General features: G+C 35.3%; 1 protein-coding gene across 3 annotated transcripts in view; it reads left to right on the top strand.

Annotated features, from left to right (window-relative positions):
* The window catches only part of PIK3C3 (phosphatidylinositol 3-kinase catalytic subunit type 3), a 135,000-nt gene that overhangs the window by 85,018 nt on the left and 33,043 nt on the right, over positions 1 to 16,939 (top strand). For 2 of the 3 annotated variants that reach the window (XM_003784732.2, XM_023510241.1), the window contains 6 exons: positions 1,083 to 1,214; positions 5,091 to 5,219; positions 6,153 to 6,222; positions 8,596 to 8,660; positions 9,961 to 10,045; positions 14,619 to 14,693. In XM_003784732.2, coding sequence (XP_003784780.1) covers positions 1,083 to 1,214; positions 5,091 to 5,219; positions 6,153 to 6,222; positions 8,596 to 8,660; positions 9,961 to 10,045; positions 14,619 to 14,693 — 556 coding nt within the window. The remainder of the gene's footprint in view (positions 1 to 1,082; positions 1,215 to 5,090; positions 5,220 to 6,152; positions 6,223 to 8,595; positions 8,661 to 9,960; positions 10,046 to 14,618; positions 14,694 to 16,939) is intronic. The other variant, XR_002772042.1, reaches the window with a different exon arrangement.

Below are 16,939 nucleotides of genomic sequence, written 5' to 3'. Positions count from 1 at the left end.
CTCTTGGCTTTAAGAGATTTTCTTGCATCACCCTCCCAAGTAGATGGGACTACAGGTGCTCACCATAATGCCTGGCTATTTTATTTTTTTGGTTGTAGTTGTCACTGTTGTTTGGCAGGCCCAGGCTGGATTTGAACCTGCCGGCTCCAGCGTATGTGGCTGGCATCCTAGCCACCAAGCTACAGGCACTGAGTGGAAACATGGTTTTCTTAACGTCTATCTCTGTAATTCCAGAATTCTTTGCTCTGATGCATACACAGCAACATCAAGCACTTCTGCTTCATGGTATCATTACAGCTGAAGTGCCTTGCACTGCTGGGATGGGCAAGTGAAGTTTTCCTCTTGAAATAAACAAGTTCACTTACCTAAGGAATGCAAGGCTCTTAGCTTTTAAAAGATATTGTTCTTTCAAAATTGAGTAGAAGAGCTTCACATAAACAGGATAGATGTTGCTAAATAATGAAGCTGTTTCACCCTGACTTAAATTTATTACTTTCTGAAATGTTAGTTTAATGCAGTGTATATATGAGCTAAAGAAAATGAATGACGATAATATCTCAGGAAAAGTTTGATCACACAGACTCAATGAAAGGTAGAAAGTAGGGTCCAAGTTCCTGCAAGTGAATTAAATTTCCTTTTTAAACTCAAAAAGTGGACTGGGACAGCATAATAAAATTCTTGCTTAATATTTGGTCATGCAAAATTAAGCTTCACATGAAATTACAGTTTCTCTCTGTGGCTTCACAAATCCTTGGGAAGGAGAAGTTGAATTTTTAGGTCCAACTTGAATATATTACTGATTCTTCCCTAGCTGTAGCAAGTGAAATGTATTCTCCATCCTTTCTGTGACAGTCCAGCCTTTCATATTCCAGGGATTGCTCCTTTTAAAGCATGCTACTGCTGTCGTTAGGTGGATTATTTGTGTGTTCCATCTCTCACATAGGCACTATCTCCTTTATATTTGTTTGGTGCTTTGTAAATGTTTTCAAGTTAATAGAATCATTTTTTATGTCTTTTCTGTATGTTTTAGAAACTACTCTTCCATTTTAACCTAATTAATCTTTTCTGATTTATTCTTCTAGAATGAGAGACTACAGGCATTGCTTGGAGATAATGAGAAGATGAATTTATCAGATGTGGAACTTATTCCATTGCCTTTAGAACCTCAGGTGAAAATTAGAGGAATCATTCCAGAAACAGCTACTTTATTTAAGGTAATTGTGATGGATATGTAATGTGTGTGATTGGAACATAGTTCTTTATAACTAAATCAGATACTTCCTTGGAAAATTACGTGCAGAAAGTATCTATACTTTTACTTGATTTACTAAGTGTTAGGTTAAAAGGTAATTTTTATTTATCATTGTGTTTTAAGATCTTTTTGTATTACCAGTGCCTAAGTATTTTTATATGAAGTATATAAAATAATTTTATATGGAGTGGGTTTCTTCATACGTAATTCTTTAAACTAATTGTTAAACAAGTCTGCAAGTACTATTCTTCATGTAAGTTGTTTTTCTTATAAAAGGTAAGTTGAACAACTTATGTGTGTAGTTTATGAGTTCATATAGTTAGAGATGAGTTCCAGTTGACCTTTTTAACATTTCTCAGTCTGATATCTGTTCTATGAAACTCAAGGATTTTTTTTTTTTTTTTTGAGGCACAGTTTTATTTGTCTCCCTCAGTAGTTTTCTGTATCATCATAGCTCACAGCAACCTCAAACTCCTAAGCTCAAGCAATTCTCTTGCCTCAGCCTCCCAGGTAGCTGGGACTACAGGCTTCCGCCACAGTGCCTATTTTTAGAAATGGGGTCTCACTCTTGCTCAGGCAGTCTACCCACCTTGGCCTCCCAGAGTGCTAGGATTACCAGCATGAGCCACAGCTCCGAGCTCATTAAGTTTTTTTTTAAATATTTTTAAGTAGCAATTCCCTTTAGTCCTTAATAGCTCACCAAGTTCAGGCATAAATAGCTGATGCGGTTTCCTTCTCTATTCAGTCCAAAGGGCCAAAGGACTGAACACCATGACCTGCTACGCATCATACTGAAAGATCTCTGTGAAACATGGAGTTTTAGATTTTGAGATTCAAGTAATGACAGGGCATAAGTTGCATTGAGCATTTCTTTGCAGCCAGGAAGAAAAGGCTCATAGGACAGTAATTAATGTATATAAAAAGTAGTGCAATTGTAGTAGAAAATAGTTCATATTTTTTAAGAGGTATATTTCAAGGCAACCTGTTAACTATTCAACAACTGAACCATAAGCTTCATAAAGCAATACTTACTTCACCTTACTGCATGTTATGGATGGTTGGTTTCTATTCTTTAAAAAATTATTCTATTTTTTAAAAATTTGTCTTTTGCTTTAATTTTTTGCTTATAGCCTTTTAAATTGGTCTTAAAATTCATTAATAGATTGCAATCTGCAATGTAAAAATACTGGTATGGGGATATAATGTAAATATTTTTTAGTTTGTATTTAGGTTATAAGCACAATATAAAACGCTGTATACAAGGCCATATATATGTAACAGCTGACGTTTCTCTGGGCTAGGACTCCCAGACAAGACCAGCTTCTGATGTTCTTATTTTCTAAGGACATAGAGCAGGCGTTGTAAGAGTGAAATATAAGAATGTACATCTGCCACTATTATTAGGTGAATTCTAGATCTGTTTTCTTATTAGTTATAAAATATTACAATTGTACCTTATATACAGAAAGTAAATGGTTAATCAAATATCATGAGAAATCTTTTATTTTTATCTGAATTTCCAGTCCTGATATTTTTCTTTCAGCCCGTAAGTTATGTGAGCGTTCTTGAAAATTCTGAGTTGGAGGTCAGAGTTATCTCAGGCTTCTGCCACAGTGGGAAGCTATGCACTCACGCAAGTGCCTTCTTGCACTACTACATAATTTTAGTTATGTCGATATCTCTATGTGGAGTTACCACCTAACTAGAAAATCCATGATCATTTTTAGGTCATGGATACCTTTGTGAATCTGGTGAAAGTGATGGCGTTGTACACTTTAGAAAATTGCCCATGTGCTTACAAATGCACCAAAATGTCTGCATACACGTACAGGGGATCTGTGGATTCCTGTTGCCCGTTTCAGAACTTCTTAGAACTGAAAAGGTTAGGGACCCTGTTTTGAAGTATTTTTAAAGAGTGTTTTGTAGACATGAGCTTAGATATTCATGGGGAGTGGACCCCCGTGGGGCACTGGAATTAGTACTGCTTATCCTGTGGTTGTCATTTTGCTGTAGATTTCAGATGACACCTAAATTCAGGTTCAGTTTTGGATGTGAAAGGGGAAATCACAACAAAAATCCTTCTGCCTGTCACTTGTCTTTTTGAAGATCACTTTCAGTTTTTTTCTTGAACCTTTGTGAACTAGGGCTTTAGGTAGTTTAGGAAATAGTTTGTCACCAAAGATGATAAAAGGATCTTTCAAATTTAAGGTAAGTGAATGTTCAAGATTTTAGCCCACTTGAGTTTAAAAGTTCTAAACATATTCTTTAAAGCATTTTTCACGTATTTTTTTCCAACATTTTATAGGAAAGTTTTCAAACATACAACAAAGTTGAAAGAATCTTACAGTAAACAGCTGCGTATTTACTACTTCAGTCCTGTTATCACATTTTGCTGTTTGCTCTGTCTGTTCAGTCCTCTGTGTGATACCTTCTATGCTATTATTTCCCTTGGTTTATGCAAATTAAGATTATCATTTTTGAAAATCTGTATGACTTATTTGGTTTTTTTGGGGGGTCATTGTAAATTTGTCCGAATTCCCATCTTATGTCATTTTTTCTCAGTAATCCAAATCAATAGGGCCTCTTTCCCAAGTAGTGATCTTCTTAGCACGCCGTTTTGCTTGTGTTTTTTTATGATTTCCCCCTTGTAAAGAGAATTTAATTTCTTTAGATTTAAACATAGACTGAAACTAACTTAGTCCTGGACAAGTCGCCCCAGAGTCCACCCCTCAGCTGTAAATCATCTTGCTTAGAGGTCATCTGTCTCTTGGTGTCCTCTACAATTTCCTCCTTGTAAAGAGAATTTAATTTGTTTAGATTTAAACATATACTTAAACTAACTTAGAGGGTTTGTGTAATTAAAGGAAAGATTCTAGGGAAAATGTATAATTATTCCAGAATAAAAGATGGATATTTGAGATCTCTTTTCATTATATAAGTGAGAAGTTTGAGTTTTAAAGCTGCCTAACAGGTGCAGATGAAGCATGTCTAAACCAAAAATACAAAATCTAAAATGCTGCAAATTCTGAAATATTTTGAACACTGGTATGATGCCACAAGTAGAATATTCCACATCTGATTTAATGTCAGGTCACAGTCAAAATATAGTCAATATCTTGTTTCATATATAAAATTATTAAAATATATAGTATAAAATTACTATTCTATTTATGTGAAATGTATATTGAATAAATGAATTTCATGCTTAGATTTGGGCCCCATCTCTAGGATATCTCAATACGTATATGTAAATATTCCAAAACATGAGAAAGTTCAAAATCCAAAATACGTTTGGTCCCAAACAAGTACTCCTGCAGTTATAAAGCAGTGATCTTGACTTTTCATCTGGTATATTTTTATGCTGTACTATTTCATCATATTTATTCCAGTATTTCTCTAATAATAGGAATAATGATAATGGACATATAGGGAATGTCTGCTGTGTGTCAGGCATGGTGCCAGACCCTTGACCTATACCATTTCCAATTGCCTTAACAACTCTGCAGAAAGGGTATTAACCTTATTTTGCAGGTGAGGAAACAAGTTAAAAAATATGTACAAGATCATTTGTTTAGTACCTGGCAGAGCCTAAATTCATATTCATGACTGATTTCAGAGCTGTGCTCTCTGCACCATGTGATGCCATGTGAATTTCCAGTATTGGCAAGCTCATTATTCTCTCCAGGGCCCTAATGTATCTCACTGACAGCCCAACTTGGTTTTGTAGGTCCTATTTACTTGTGTGTTTATTGTCTATATCAGCATTTTCTTCTGTGTATGGTAAATCTTTGTGCATTAATTTATATCCAAATTGGAAAATAGTATTTTTATTTTTCAGAGTGCCCTTATGCCTGCACAGCTGTTCTTTAAGACAGAAGATGGAGGGAAATATCCAGTTATATTTAAGCATGGAGATGATTTACGCCAAGATCAACTTATTCTTCAAATCATTTCACTCATGGACAAGGTGAAAATAACCTCATGGTGATGGAACATTATTTCATTTTAGAAAACTATGGTTTGGCACATAACGCCATTCACAGAGGTAGAAGTTTTTCTAATATTCAAGTATAACCCTACAAAGTTCAACAGTTTCCACTTGACCTTGAACAAGGTCATTTAAACATTAGTCATTTTATACACTCAGAATGGTTCCTATGATGAATATAAGAAGAAACCACATGTATTCCATTAAAAAATGTTTTCTAGGCTCGGCGCCTCTGGCTCAAGTGGCTAAGGCACCAGCCACATACACCTAAGGTGGCAGGTTCGAGTCCAGCCCAGGCCCGCCAAACAAACAATGACGGCTGCAACCAAAAAATAGCCGGGCGTTGTGGCAGGTGCCTGTGGTCCTAGCTACTTGGGAGGCTGATGCAAGAGACTCACTTGAGCCTAGGAGTTGGAAGTTGCTGTGAGCTGTGATGCCACTGCACTCTACCCAAGGGGACAGCTTGAGGCTCTGTCTCAAAAAAAAAAAAAAAAAATGTTTTCTAAATTGAGTTCTCTCAGTGTCAGATTTAGTAAGATTTTTCTTACTCTATTTTATTTATTTATTTGTATTTAAATTTCTATTCCTGACCCTGGCTTTAAAAATATGTTGCCCTTATTTCATTTTTTCTGAGTTCCAAAATATTTTATGTGCAGAAAATACTGCATAAGTAGTAGGAGGAACATTTACTGTTCATTTAAAACTGCTGACAGAATTAGAGTAGATCACAGATTTAGCATACTGTCATGTAAGTGCTTAATAAATTTAATTTGATGATAAAAGTTAATCAATTTAGTTAATTTACATTTACCTCCTAAATCTGTATTATGTTAAATTCTTATAATATTTGCTCACAAAACTCTTTTAACAATCTTTACATTTAGTTAAAATATTTTATCTTTTGATCAAAAGCTGTTACGGAAAGAAAATCTGGATCTGAAATTGACTCCTTATAAAGTATTAGCCACTAGTACAAAGCATGGTAAGTTTATTTTATATCATGACTGCTTATATCAATGTCCAATAATTATGTGTCTCTCTCTTTTTTTTAAATTTCAGATTAGTGTATGGATACAAATGATTAGGTTACATTGTTTGTATTTATTAGGTAAAGTCCAAGTTATAGATGAGCCCTTCACCCAGGAGGTGTATACACCCCTTTATTGTACCCTTTTAATTTAATTTAATTTTTTTTTTTTTAAGAGACAGAGTCTCACTCTGTTGCCCGTGGTAGAGTGCTATGCCATCATAGCTCACAGCAACCTCCAGCTCTTGGGCTTAGGCGATTCTCTTGCCTCAGCCTCCCGAGTAGCTGGGAGGGACTACAGGCACCTGCCACAATGCCTGGCTACTTTTTGTTGCAGTTTGGCCAGGGCTGGGTTAGAACGCACCACCCTAGGTATATGGGTATATATGGCCCTATGAGCCATAGGTGCTGTCCTATTGTACCCGTTAGGTGAGAATTTGCCAACTCCCCCTCCTCCTGCCCACCCTAGTTGAATTTAAATATGGTTTTTTTTGGGGGGGGGTGCATGTAGTTGTTCATCTACTAGTTTCCTATTCTTATTGAGTACATTGGATGATTGCTTTTCCATTCTTGTAATACTTTACTTAGGAGAATGTTCTCCAAATCCATCCAGGAAAGATGTAAAGTATCTCTTTTTTAATTTGGAAATTGTTAAAAATGTTAGAGATTGAAGTTACTTACGTACCCGCTGCCCTCCCTCTTCCCTCCCTCTTCTTCCTTTCCTCCCTTTATTCCTTCCTCTTCCTTCCTTCCTTCCTTCCCCATCCCTCCCTCTCTCCTGTCATCATAAAATAGCATATTCAGAAAAAAATTAACACTTTTATAATTTTTTTTAATATTCAAACTAGTGGAAATTAGTAGTTTCTTATAAGGTAATCTGTGTCCTGAGTTATAATTCTAAGACCCAGAAAGGCTTTGTGCTATGTTCAGTTTTTAAAAGCTATTCAGCAAATGGTATCAACTAAATCCTATTTTATATATTTCAACTTAGTTTGTGAGTGTGTGTGTATACACAAACCTCATGCATCTCAGTCTTTTTAAGATTGAATAATCTCTTAAAGTTTAGCAGAAAATGCCCTAGGAATTCTTGCCAAATGCTTATTGTAATCCCATAGTCATATTACTCTTAGAGCTTTATGCCAGTAGGTATGGTACGTTGGAGAAACAAAATACCTGTTTTCGTTTTTCTGTCCTTCTCCCTGGCCACTACCAAATCTTTTTGATGGTCTAATTCTTTTTATTTTCCTCTCATAATGATCTTTTAAGAGTGCAAATGTGCTTCAATGTGCTTCTCCATAGCTTTACCTATTAACTTTGTTATGCTTAAAAACACGGCTCACATGTGAGATGTCCTTTGATCCCTACTAAAACTCAAGTCTTCCTACACTATTCCCTGTCATAGTCCCCTTTCAATCATAGTATCTATCCCAATAGAAATTGCAAACTTTATGATGTATGGGTCAAGCATTTATTTTTGCTTACTTAGCAAAGTTCTTGCTACGTATTAGAATAATAATAAATACCTGTTAAGTGAATTAATACAGACTATCCTGTATTTGTGATATAAGAATAAATGAGATGTTTCTTCAAAGGGTATACAATCTTATAATTTACTTCAAAATTATAATGAAAGGCTCACCTAACCAGATCATGATTATTTATGATTCTGAAATAACATTTCCTTCATTCAGCTTTATATGTCTATATATCTATATCTATATGTTTGTTATTTTATCCTCCTATGTTGTCCTCAGATTTACTAGATTAACTTTTTTCTCATTTTTCCCATTTAGTATCCCCTTTTATTTCTTTTTGTTAGTTTAAGTGATTTATACTTACCTCTCACATCATTTCTAAGAAATAACAGAAAATAAAGTCTTAGACTAAAGGAATCGCTGGACTTACGTACATTTCAAACCCATTACGTAGGGTGTGCAGATTGTATTCGACAGCCCCAGCTTTCTTAGAGTGATTTTAAATTTGGAATGTTTTTAATTGGTGTGTGTTATAAAAGCACAGAAAGAAGAAAATTTTTATGCAAAATTTAAGAAACTTAGTTATGACTTTGTGTCCTACATGTTTCAATAATAGAAATTAGCCTGGAGAAACACAGAGATTAAATCAGCTTAATTTAAAAAAAAATGTTTTCTTTTAGTTAGTATGACATAAAAGCTAGTATAAACGTAATGTAGTATTCATAGACCTTTTTAAGTTACTCACTTGTGGAGTATTTATGCAGTTATGGGTGAAGACGCCTCTTAGCAGAACCTCTGTTTTTATTTCCTGCCCATTATCTGTGCTTGACTCAGTGCCTTCATTTCTGTGTAGGCTTCATGCAGTTTATCCAGTCAGTTCCTGTTGCTGAAGTTCTTGATACAGAGGGAAGTATTCAGGTAGAGTATCCATTTTAAAGATAAATTCATAAAGATGTTCATATTAAAAAGTCACTCTTTATAAAATGTATATGGAGTTAAGAATAAAAGTCCTTTTTAATTATCCTTTTTTACTTAAGGTTTTCCCCCCTTTCTTCAGAAGAAAACATTGTTCACAATGGGAAATTCCTCTGTGTTAATGTATATAAATTCTCATTTCCTTGAATGAGTATATTCTGTACATGACACATAATAGCAGATCAGGAGCTAATTGGTAAACAGAGTAAAAATTTGTTAGTTTATGGCTACAATATTTTTCAAAGTACAGAAATACTGTAATTTGACTCTTAAATGGTAAATATTTTGATTATTTCAATTTTTGTTGTAATGCAAAACAGGGCTATAATGATATTCTTACTCATATATCTTTTTGTACAATTGTTTTTATTTATTAATTTTTTTTTTTTTTTTTTTAAGTAAAGAGTCTCACTTTGTTACCCTTAGTAGCTTGTCATGGCGTTACAACTCACAGCAACCTCAGACTCTTGGGCTCAAGTGGTCTTCTTGCCTCAGCCTCTGAAGTAGCTAGGACTACAGGCACTCGCCACAGGCAATCTCCCCGCCTGGAGAATGCTAGGATTAAGGGCTTGAACCACTCCGCACAGTCCTTGTGTACTTATTTTTTTAAGACCCTGTCTTCTCCCTCCAATCTCTTGCCTCCCTTTAATATGAGAAAAGGTGAATTGTTCCTTACAATAAAGGATAAAGCAGTGTGTATCTTTGGAATTTTCTTACCTTTAAAATATGTGGATTAATTCTTACCATATCTGAATGATTTATTTTGTAATTTTTAAAATATAATTTTCCTTTTTCTCTATGTAAGAAAAATATTTAAAACAAAAATATAAAAATATTCATTTGTTTGGAGACAGGGTCTCACTTTGCTGCCCGGACTGAAATATAGTAGCTCTGATCATAGCTCACCGTGACCTCCCACCTCAGCCTCCTGAGTACCTAGGACTATAAGCATATACTACACCTGGATAATTTCTTCTTTTTCTTCTTCTTTTTTTTTTTTTTTAAGAGATGGGGCCTTGCTGTATTACCTAGGCTGGTCTCATACTCCTAGCCTGAAGAAAGCTTCCTGTGGTGGCCTCTCAAAACACTGAAACGATAGGTGGGAGCCCCTGCAACTGGCTCTCTTACTGTATTTCTACAAATTTTAAAATCAGATTCTTGTTGGTCATTATATGTAATTTTAAAATACCTAAGTGTTTTTGACTGTTTTCAATTCTTAAACATATAAATGATGTCTTTTCAGAACTTTTTTAGAAAATATGCACCAAGTGAGAATGGGCCAAATGGGATTAGTGCTGAAGTCATGGACACTTACGTTAAAAGCTGTGGTAAGTTTTTCAGGCTCTTTCTTTGATACATTTCAGTATAAACAAGCAGGCCATCCTGATAGTGCCATGTGCTTACACATTTGAAACATGTTAAGACTTAAATGCTCTGTAAGGAGAAAAGTAAAAGATAAATTATTGATAAAAGACTCATTAATGCTTTGACATAATAGTAGTAGCAAGGTATAAATTCTATTTAGTCTTTAATGAATTATCTTTGCAATCACTGAAATATTTTACATTTACAAGGTATCTTTTCCTAGAAGCTAATTTTTCTCTACATCAGTAGTTCTCAACCATCCTAATGCTGCAACCCTTTAATAATACCATCACCCTTTAATACAGTTCCTCATGTTGTGGTCACCCCCAACCATAGGTTGGCGGTCACCACAACATGAGGAACTGTATTAAAGGGTCACGGCATTAGGACAGTTGAGAACCACTGCTCTGGATGATCCCTATTTTTGAGTAACTCCAAGTATGTAGGCCATGAGAAACTCAGTCAGAAATAATTGTGCTTTGGATACAACTCAGGAGCTAAGATAATGGTGCTGTTAAGAGGGTTCCTGCATGGGGTTGTTTATGTTCATATTTGTGTCCGTTTTTAAGCAGGCAGAGCCAGGGGAGCAAGAAGAGGGCTTTCTGGACATTTTAGAACTATACTTTAGCTTGTATATATTATTTTATGATTTAGTCACTGCTTTCTTGCACAGGATATTTTTGGTTTGCACAACACTCTTGTGAAGTAGTATTTCACATTATTTTTGACCTCATCACTTATTCCCAAATTTATTCTTAATGATAAATGTTTGTATAAAGAAAAGGAACTTTGAGACCATTGATAAAATATTGTATATACATATATTAAAATCCTTTATAGTTTTAACTTTTATTTTTACTGTAAGAATATAAACATCTTTCATATAACTGAGAGTGCTAAATTTGGTCACATCCAGTGTATTTAGATTTAAAGACTAAAAATTTCTGATTGAAGCCCTTGAAAGAAAATGGTTCCCCTTGCCTTCTGACTCTGTATTTCTACCTCTTTTCTGTCTTTTCCCTCCTGCTTTCCTTCTTTTCCCCATTTCTGTTCTTTTCTGTTTTTTTCACAGCTTCAAGTCTGTGTTTTCCTGTCCTCACAAAAAAACTACAAAGCATTTAGACGTAACACCCAAAATGGATCGCTCACCTGCCTGGCAGTTTACACTGTCTTTTAGCTGGGTTGTCAGTAGATCACCCATACATGGCCTCTCTGTGGCTTGGACTTCTCAGAGATAGGTTCCAAGAGTAAGCATATTCTAGAATACAGGGAGTGGAAAATGTTCATTTCTGAATTCCTGATCTGGAAAGCCAGTGCTGTATCACTTCTGTCCTATTCTATTGATCAGACCAGTCATGGAGCCTGCCTGGATTCAAGGGAAAGATATAGACCCAACCTCTGGATGAAAAGTATATGAAAGAAAGTTTGGCCATCTTTGTCACATCACACCTAGTATTATTACATGTAGTATTTTGTATACTCTAAAATAATTGTATTTCATCTCCTTAAATGACTTTCAGAATAGTTACTATAAACTTTTTTGGTTGACAAATCAGTCTAATAAAGGAATTTTAACTTTTTCCACTTGAAATACCTATTTACACATATTCTATAAATATTGACTAAAATTTGAAAATCCTGTTCCCTTAGTAAAATTATCAGAACACTATATTACAGGTATATGCTTAAGTGTCATAGCATCATGTCTTTTTATATAACGGTCCATTTTTCCCCAAAAGCTATTGAAAATATGACTGGCTTTTTCATGTGGAAAAGAAGTAGAAATTTAAATTATCATACCTACTGGGCAGTTAAATTCAAATTAGATCTTACTCCCCTCTCGTTTCCCAACATTACACATTTATTCATCCCTCAGTAACTGATTTGGTCGCAGGCCTTCCCCTCATCATGAATAGCCTCCTTTTGTTCTGTGTGTCTTGCTGTGTTATCAAATAATCTGTTATGTTTTTGTGAGTTGGAGGATGAAAGTGATTATTTGAGTTTTTCATTAAAAGATTCGGTACTTAATAAAGTTGTTCTTTTGAGCTAGAATCTTGATTGTTAGACATTGTCATATACATTTTTATGTAACTTTCATTTTAGAAAGTAACATTTTGAGGCTGGGCATGGTAGATTGCCTATAATCCCAGCAGTCTGTGAGACCAAGGCAGGTAGATTCCCAGAGCAAGACCCTGTCTCTAAAAAAGATAGCCGGGCATTGTGGTGAGCGCCTATAGTCCCAGCTACTTGGGAGGCTGAGGCAAGAGCCCAGGAGTTTGAGGTTGCTATGAGCTATGATGCCACAGCACTCATACTGTGGGTGACGAAGTGAGACTCTGGCTCAAAAAAAAAAAAAAAAGAAGTAACATTTTGGTTTTCTTGGTAGGGTGTTAGAAGAAGAAAGTGATGATAGTTTGGGGACATTTTTATAGATTATGCAAGGTGTCAAGATTATATCATCCAAGTAAATGTGGGAATACATAGTACTAATTATTCTCACATATCTTTATTAAGTGAAGGGAAACAGGATCATATATGTTTTTCTCTACATTTGACTTTAAGTCAAAGTTGTTATAAAACCAATTTGAAGATGTATATACTACATGTAGTGCTCAAGATGATATGTAAGTAAACTTACATATATGTGTTCCAGTAAACTTTATGGAAACTGAAGGGGGCAAAATTGGTCCTCCAGTATGGTGTAGTTTGCTCTACTTCTGCTCTCTTCTAGGTACCGCTTAAGTCCTCCCCAGTGGACCACTAAATGTGTTAACAATTTCCCTCAGCTGCATTTAATATAATCTATCAATAGTGGCTTAAACATGCCAGAGTTTCTTCTTGTAACAAGACCAGGTATTTGGAATTGCTGTTGTTTAGCTGCTTAAGGTAGTTAGGGCCAGCAAAGTCTTTGTGGTTCTCCTGGCCTTTTCCTCATGCTCCCAAACACTGCGGCAGCTGCACCTATCATGTTTGCCTCATAGCCAGGAAGGAGAAAAGACCTAATGAGTTAATCACCCCACTGAATCAGCCCCCTCTTCAAAAGTGCTTTCCATGCAACTATATTTTCTTACATTTCACATTAGATGCACACCTTAGCCCAGTGAGCTTGGACAATCTGATTAATTCTTGGAGCCTGAGGTGTCTCATTTGAAGAATGATTATAATATTTAACTGTTGTCATTAAAGGGGCGAGAGATGATGAATGTAAGATGCCAGCTAAGAGCCTAGTCTTTGGTACATTGTAACTGATTATTATTAACTAATTAATGATTTGTCTAATGATGATGCATACTGTTGCTCACCTTCCTTTTGGATTTGTGCAGTGGTCTGCAGAACCTGAGTTAAATGAACTTTAATGTTTGTTGAATTTGAACAGGGTTAATTTGATTATTAACAGGTAGTCCAATCTTGTTTCTACATATGGGCTGAAATAAACATGGTTTTGTAAACATATACTTTTGCATGTTTGCATATTATATTTGTTGTCAGTTTACTAATGGGAGAAATATACATAGTGGGAAGAAGAGCTATAAGAAGTTGCTATTTGCTAAATTCTGTTTTGTAGATTCAATAAATGCTAGGTTTTCAGACTTTTTTAGAAAAGAAAGATAAAAGAGCATAAAACTAGAACCAATAACTCTGCCTCTAGCCTTGACCATATAATTTTTCATAATACTTTAGAAGATGATTATATGATGTTCATAATTATCTTTTCCATTCAAATACATTTGATTTTCTAGGTGCTACCATGTCAAGATTGTTTCTCTATATAGACTTTTGTTTTTGTTTTAATTCTCATATACTTCTGTTATCTTATTGATAACACAGTTATGGGTTATGGGAGGGTTGATAGTTGACTTTATTATGTGTACTTCTATAAAGACTTCTTTTTCTTTTCTTTTTTTTTTGAGACAGAATCTCACTTTGTCACCCTTAGTAAAGTGCTATGGCATCATAGCTCACAGCAACCTCAAACTCTAGTGCTCAAGTGATTCTCTTGCCTCAGCCTCCCAAGTAGCTGGGACTACAGATACTCGCTGCAATGCCCAGCTATTTTTAGAGATGGGTCTCACTTCTTGCTCAGGCTGATCTTGAACCTATGACCTCAGGCAGCCCACCCACCTTGGCCTCCCAGAGTGGTGGGATTACAGGCATGAGCAATGCCCAGGGTGCCCAGCATAATACTTCTTTGTCAATGTTATCTTTAACATGTATCCAATTCAAAATTAGAAATAGGAGACACATGTTATAATTAAAGTTCCTGAAACCTAAATTGGTTTCTAATACAAGTGAATTTTATAATTTAACAAAATTCTACAAGATGTTTTTTCTGTTGCAAATAGTAATTTCTTTTGAGTTTCAAGCGATAGACTCTTCATAGAGTCAAAGACGTTTGTAAATCTGAGATTTTAAATAAGACATCAAAGGCAATAGGAAGCAAACTGAAATTAAAATAGCACAGACTCTTTTATATGCAGTGAAATAATGGAACTGGGTTTTCATGTGTTTTTCACAGTTTCTGTTCTGTTATTGCAGCTGGATATTGCGTCATTACGTATATACTTGGAGTTGGAGACAGGCACCTGGATAACCTTTTGCTAACAAAAACAGGTAACAATTAATGGCAACTAGCAGACATATGTTTTATATACCAGTGATTTATATGCTGGAATCCACTTATTAACTAAATAAATTATATCAAGTAAATTGGAAAGTCTTAACAGTCTCTCTAAATAGTACCATGGAAGGACATTTCAGGAAACTCTTATGCCTTATAGGAATCACTTCAGTAAAAATTCTACAGATGATCATTTACCCTTTCTTCTGTACTTGAAATGCCTCTGTTGTGGAAAGCCTATAATGTATGCAAGTAGTCCAGTCTCTTACTGTTCTGGTTAGATTCTTAGTCTGTCCTATCTCTTGCAGACTATGCTTATCTCACTTTAATATTTCTTTAATTATTTGCTTTTCCCCCTGGAGATGGATGGAATCATCATCTCGTCCCCTTTTTTCCTGATAACTCTTTAGACCTATGTCTTTGAATAATATGTCCATGTGAAGAACTTCCAAACTAAAAATTCTCTACCTCAATTCATGTTATTAACTTCAAATTGAAATATCCATCTGGTACTTGAAATCCTAATTATATTAGTTGTAAAACTTGTCTCCTTTCTCTACTCCCTGCTTAGAACCTTATCCTCACCTGATTTTCCCATTTCAGTAAGTAGCAATATCATTGCCATTGTTCACACCCTAGATCTGGAAGTCATTCTTAATACATCAGTTGGCCTTGTGTCACATAACAAACCTATTGACAAATCTTGTCTGCTCCTCACCTCCAAAGTATAAAGTTACCTACTATCTTCATTTCCACTGTTTTTACCTCCTTTGAAGCCACCAGCATATTTTGCCTAAACAATTTAAGTAGAATCTGAACTCTTTACTGTGACCCTGTGGCTTGCTCACACTGGTCTTCTGTGTGAACGTCAAACCATTCTTATCTCAGGCAAGTGCCCCTGACTTTAGTTATTAAGTCTTAAGTTCTAACAGCATCTCCTTAAACAAGCTTTTTCTGGCTTTCTGATCTGTCATAATATATTTGCCTCTTCCTCCATTATTCTCTACTTGTTACCAAAAGCTTGCCACTTATCTCCAAACCCACATCAGAAGGAGGTCTGAGGAGAAGGAAAGGGAATTTATTCATTGGTCTGCAAATGGTGAGAAGGGTACTACTGCCTTAAAGTACCATTGTCCTAATCGTGCAGTTATACAGAGCTTTTAAAGGGAGGGTTTTCAGCTTCGGGATATTGTTGTTTAACTACAATTCTGATCCATCCTATCTCCAGAGAAGTCAGTCTTATAACTTCTGTCCGGATATTTCCAGTTGAGCCAACTCCAGTGGTACAAAGATCAAAGGACATCCCCTGTCCCTCCCAACCACTGGCCTGAGGCAGGGATGCAGGTTCAATTCCCAAAAAAGAGTGGGAGAGTTTTTAAAGAGACAGAAAACATTTTTACTATTTTCATGCTATTTCCTATATTACTGCTCTTTTGTTTTCTGCATAGCACTTTCCCCTAGCTCAGTGGTTCTCAACCTGTGGGTCGTGACCCACAGGAGCTGTATTAAAGAGCCGTGGCATTAGGAAGATTGAGAACCACTGCCCTAGCTGATATTAACCTTTTTTGACTAATTCCACCAGTATTTGTTGAGTACCCACTAAATACTGGGAATACCAAAGTGAGCAGAACAAAAGGAAATCCTTGCCCTGTAGAGGTCATTTACTTCTTATCACCATCTTCTCCCATTCTGGGTGCAGGATCCATAAGAGTAGGAACTTATCTGTCCAGGTTACCATGGTGCCTTTAGACCCTTGAACAGCACCTACTGAAATGTTCAGTAAAGCAGCGGTGAGTTTAGGATGAATAAATATTTGTGCTTTTCTATGTAACCTTTTCATCTCTAAGTTAAATAATCCTAGTTTCTTCAGCTTTCTGCAAAAGATGGATTTTCACATTACTCTTTAATTGGTTTCTTAGATCTAGACATTTTCTGTTTTGTTAATATTCCTCCAAATTGTGATAGCCAGAATTTAATATAATACATCAAGCATAGTTTATTAATATAATAATCCTATTAGTTTAAAAATATGGCATTTTATGTATTCAATTTTTAATTATAACGTGGAAAATTAACTGTGGTAGAATTTTGCATGTGTGATGTCAGGGTCATACAATCTCTTTAATAACTAAGACTGAAGGGATATAATCAGATTGTCATGGAAGTTCTTGACTAATTTGCTATTTTAGTAAAGGATATTTAAAATGTCATGGTGTATTTGAAGAGTTATAATTTACAA

This window comes from Otolemur garnettii, unplaced genomic scaffold (assembly GCF_000181295.1).
Source record: "Otolemur garnettii isolate 467f Iridium unplaced genomic scaffold, OtoGar3 scaffold00012, whole genome shotgun sequence".
NCBI classification, from domain to species: domain Eukaryota; kingdom Metazoa; phylum Chordata; class Mammalia; order Primates; family Galagidae; genus Otolemur; species Otolemur garnettii.
This window is presented reverse-complemented; position numbering and strand designations above follow the sequence as displayed.